This window comes from Poromitra crassiceps (assembly GCF_964638095.1).
Source record: "Poromitra crassiceps genome assembly, chromosome: 2".
Taxonomy (NCBI): domain Eukaryota; kingdom Metazoa; phylum Chordata; class Actinopteri; order Beryciformes; family Melamphaidae; genus Poromitra; species Poromitra crassiceps.
The window spans coordinates 87,418,643-87,423,642 of NC_139624.1; the positions used below are offsets into that span (position 1 = coordinate 87,418,643).

The 5,000-nt window shown below is 42.9% G+C and overlaps 1 protein-coding gene across 1 annotated transcript in view; it reads right to left on the minus strand.

Moving 5' to 3' along the window:
- The window catches only part of cacnb2a (calcium channel, voltage-dependent, beta 2a), a gene marked incomplete at its 5' end in the record, with an annotated part of 113,822 nt that overhangs the window by 30,012 nt on the left and 78,810 nt on the right, over window positions 1-5,000 (minus strand). The window contains one exon of the mRNA XM_083657915.1: window positions 810-929. Within this exon, the coding sequence (XP_083514041.1) occupies window positions 810-929 (120 nt within the window). The remainder of the gene's footprint in view (window positions 1-809; window positions 930-5,000) is intronic.

Genomic DNA, 5,000 nt, shown 5'->3' on the forward strand with positions numbered 1-5,000 from the left:
AGTCTTACGCCGGGATTAGTCAAATATTAACACGTTAAAGCAATGAGAGAGACAGATGGGTGGATGGATGCAGCGCTGGACAGATGGATGGGCTCATCAAGGCAAAAAAAAAAAAAAAAGTTTGTTCCTAGTCACAAATCAACTGCGCTGTCCTTGGCCAGAATGTTCCTCTCAACACTGCATACTATCCTATTGGAAACCTTAGCAAGCGTGAGACCTCATTGTAGTATTTTACTTCCACCAACTACTGTATGGCAAAGGAAATTATTTGATGTCATTGGAAAGACAAAAGTAAAATTCTCTCACAATTGATCCCCCCGAGCATTACACATGTTGCATCTAGGCTCTAGCTCGCATAGAGATGTTCTTTTTGACAATTCATAGCCCAGTTTTAGACCAAAGAGTAAATAAAATATTACACATTTAACCAATCTATAAACAGCTGTAAATATCAAAAATATGCACCTGTGGCCACCTCATTTAACTTAAGATGCCTAACCATTTAGACATCTTTTAAACGGCTAAACAATATAATATTGCTCGGTGGGGATGTTTGACTTTCCGGGATATCTGGAGCACATATTTCAAACTGGGAGGACCTTATCTGAAATGTCATCATGCTTCCCCCCTCCAAAGTTAACCGACAGAGTCAGACAGAGGCAGACCCGCCCACTGCAGTGTGGTTTGGGACCCCTGGCCTGACCAGGTGGACCCGCCCGCTGCAGTGTGGTTTGGGACCCCCGGCCTGACCAGGTGGACCCGGCCGGTGCAGTGTGGTTTTGCAGTGTGGTTTGGGACTCCCGGCCTACCTTGGCCTTGTCGAGCTGTGCCTGAGCCTGTCGCTCTGCCTCTCTGCGCACCGCCTCCTTATCCTCCTCCAGGGACACATCGGAGTCTGATGGACGGCTGGTGTAGGAGTCGGCCGAACCCTGCAGGAACACAGACAGTGTCTTATGAAAACGCACCATTATCCTGGCCAAGATCATTGAGATTATTGATATTATCCCGATAATCATCAAAATATGCTTAAAACTCTTAAAATGGCACTAAACTATACTGGAATCACTTTACCTTACATTTAGTTCAGAAACAAATATTTGTATTGCATCTAAGTACACACATAATCATATTGCATCATAGGACATATAATCTAAATCTACCTATCAACCTGAGCAGTTAAATTAGTTTTGTGTTGTAAATAGGCCTGCACGATATGAGGAAAATCTGCGATGTGCGATAACATTGTTCAATATTGCGATAACGATATGACTTGCGATAAATAAACAAATATTGAAGTATGCATATTAGCTATACAGTTCCTATCTATTTCTGCTTTAATACTGCATGCTAACATAGACCCCAAACATTGAATAGCCTATGCCCACAAGCATGGCTTTCTGTTACTGAGACAAGCTCAAACTACACACAGCATGTTTGGGCTTTGGCAAAGGGGTGGAGCTGAAACTACACACAGCATGTTTGGGCTTTGGCAAAGGGGTGGAGCTGAAACTACACACAGCATGTTTGGGCTTTGGCAAAGGGGTGGAGCTGAAACTACACACAGCGTGTTTGGGCTTTGGCAAAGGGGCGGAGCGCACTGCTGCAAGGGAAAGGTGTGCGCTAGATTTACAACACAAGACAAAATGATCACATGCTGAGTGTAATTATTTTTGTTATTCATTGCGTTTCAGGCAGGCTTTGCGATGTGTTTATTGCGCACGTTCATATCAAGATGACGATGCAAATGCAATTTATCGTGCAGCCCTAGTCATGCAATGCATAATGAATAACTTGTTTTGTTTTCAGATCACACAGACAGAGGGTACACAAGGAAAGAATGAATGCAAAAATGTTGGTGTGCAAGACAGCATTTTAAGTCACTCAGGATATTGTCACACATGTGAGGAGATTCCCGATTACCCCGATAATCATAAATCATAAGAATCATAACAATAAGAATCCTGAGAATCATAAATTCACCAAAATAAAATGATCAGTTTTCATCCCGGTAATTTAAATCTTATATCCTCCCATCCTTAAGCGTCACACTGCACTGAAACGTACCCCCACCCCCCAAGCTCCTCAGAATCCACAGTACCATTCCAATTGGCTTGCTGTTATCAGCCAAGCAGCAGTGAACTTGGAGAGGTTCTTGAGGGCATTGGAGATAACATACTTTGTTTTGCATTATACCTGCTGTACAAAGGCAATGTGTGACTCAAAGAAGGTGAGTGTATGTTCGGCTCACAGCCTCACGGCTAAAACACACAGCAAGTAAGTGCAGCGCCGTGGTGCGCAGCCAGTTTAAATTCGGCGCCCATGTTAACCGATCTGACCGTCCGCACTGCCCGCGCGGCACAGCGGAGTGCGCTGCGCGCTCACCCTCTGCTGTGCATTAGTTCAGCGTCTGTTCTATTTTTTCCGCAAGCCATGAGCGAAAGAGACAGCGGTGGGAGTGACGTTGCTATCTGAAGTGTTGTTTCAGGTGGTCATCCGGCACAACAGAGCTAGAGAGGGACAGAGAGAGAGAGAGAGAGAGAGACTATAGACCTACCTACACAACAACGTTGTTAACAAACACTCTTTGTCCTACTGTGGTCAGTCATTCAGTGTTTGCTTACCCAAATCCCAAGACATGGACATGCCATGAACAGTTGTCATGAACACATTGTTATACATGAGGTTATGAACTCATGATCAAAATGAGGTAGATATGTGAAAACGAAAGATAAAGACGAGCGAGTCGCTGATGCCCGGCGCGGGAAAATGCGCTTCTTGTGTGGACAGCCAGGCACCTGCCTGGCAAGGAGGAAAATGCGCTTTGCTTCCGCACTTCCGCCACACCACCTGTGTGTCCACAGCGTCACACACACGTGCGCGCACGCGCACGCGTGCCGCGCACACACACACACACACACACACACACACACACACACACACACACACACACACACACACACACACACACACACACACACACACACACACACACACACACTAGGGGTGTCACAATATATCGTCCCACGAAATTTCGCGATAGTAAAACGTCACGATATGTATCGTTGAGATGAAATCTCATATCGTGAAAAAAAAAAAAAAAAAAAAAAATTTTTTTTTCCAAAAATAGACAAAGAAACGTCTTTGTTTGTTGAAGTTCAATGTGTGGAAAGTAGTTCAGTTGAACAAGTCTCTGAAGAGACACATGAGAAGTTATACAGGAGAGAAACCATTCAATTGAGTTTCTGGCAAAACTGTTTACTTGACAGGAAAAACTGAAGATGCATAAAAAATAGACTAAGAAAAGTCTTGTTGTTTGAGTTTGAAGAAAAACTGAAGATGCATAATGAGAATTTATACTGCTGAGAAACCTTTTAGTTCAAAGTAAATCTAAGTGACGGTGTAACTCATTCTATTTCAAGATAAGCCTTATCTCCAATCTCATGTTTTTTCTAGTTGTTATTGTAATAACAATTTCCCACAACAGCATGTTTGTATTTGTGCATTTCAAATAAAATACTACTTTTCCAGTCATATATTGTCATTATTCAAGTTTAAAAAAATATTGTTAAAATCGTATCGTATCGTATCGTTATCGTGAACCCAGTATCGTGATACGTATCGTATCGTGAACTGAGTGTATCGTGACACCCCTAACACACACACACACACACTAAAAATGTATTGAATGTAAGTGCCAGGAATCAGAGTAACCTCAGTTAACCCCAACGGATAATGAATCAGAGCACTGAACCTAGTGGGATAATCACAGTGTTGCCACACTATAGGGGAAATTCCAAAATCACAAGCGCTAACGGGCACTTCTTTGTCTGAGAAAGCACGCAGGAGAAAGGACTGTGTCTCCCATAGCATCACTTTCTATCCTCTAGTCTAGTCTAGCTCTTTGCTGTTCTTAGGCCTTTCAGCTGCTTGCTTGTAGATTTGCTGTGTGCCTTCTGTGGTCAACACTGGTCTCTCTCTCTGTGAGATGTGAGTGTGCTACAGATCCACTCATAAACAACCAGACTGACATATATAAATACACACAGACACACATTCAATCAGTCCTGTGGGTGACATGCCTATGTACACACCAGCACACGGCACACACACTCTTATGTAACATATACGTTAGGGTACAGGAATGCAGACCTCTAAAAACTATGAAAGTACACAAAGTAATGGATGCACACAGGCTATAGCTGCACAGATCTGTATGTTTACATCCAGTTTGTTTGAGCCACTGTTTATTTCAGCTAAATGAAATACAATAAAACACTACAGTGAATTATTACCTTATTTTTTGGTTAGGTCAGTATGCATAAATCATGCTCTATGATATAAAAAGAGGGATTTTACCTAAGGGAAGGGAGGTGCGATCCATGTCCTTACCTGCACACTATGGCACCCACACAAGGTCTCTCATTCATCTCACTGCACCATTATACTGTTGCTGTGTGTGAGTTAAAAATAGCCTCCCTCACTCTATGTCTGATTGGAATTAGCCAGCCATCACACAGTTCTCCTCTCCCCTGCTTATGTTACCACACTTAACACTCCTCTCATGAGTCTGAGCCTGCTTATGTTACCACACTTAACATTCCTCTCATGAGTCTGAGCCTGCTTATGTTACCACACTTAACACTCCTCTCATGAGTCTGAGGAGGAGAAATCGGCACGCTTCATGCACACATTTCTAGGCTGTGGAGAGGATGTGCCATGGGCACACTTTTTGAAACTCATGTGTTGGGTTTCGCACGCTCAACCAAGAGTTTATCTGGCTCCAGGCGATTTCTTATCATCAGTAAGTCCGTCTATGTGAGCAATTTATGTCACTTTAGCAATTGTGATGTCATCAGTGATGTCAATCAAGCAATTGTGATGTCATCAGTGATGTCACTCGAGCAATTGTGCACCGGATCGGGACTGGACCGCCTTATTATAGTAGTAAGATAGATAATAATAAAAGACTATTCATAGTTATGCCCTCCATCTTACATGAA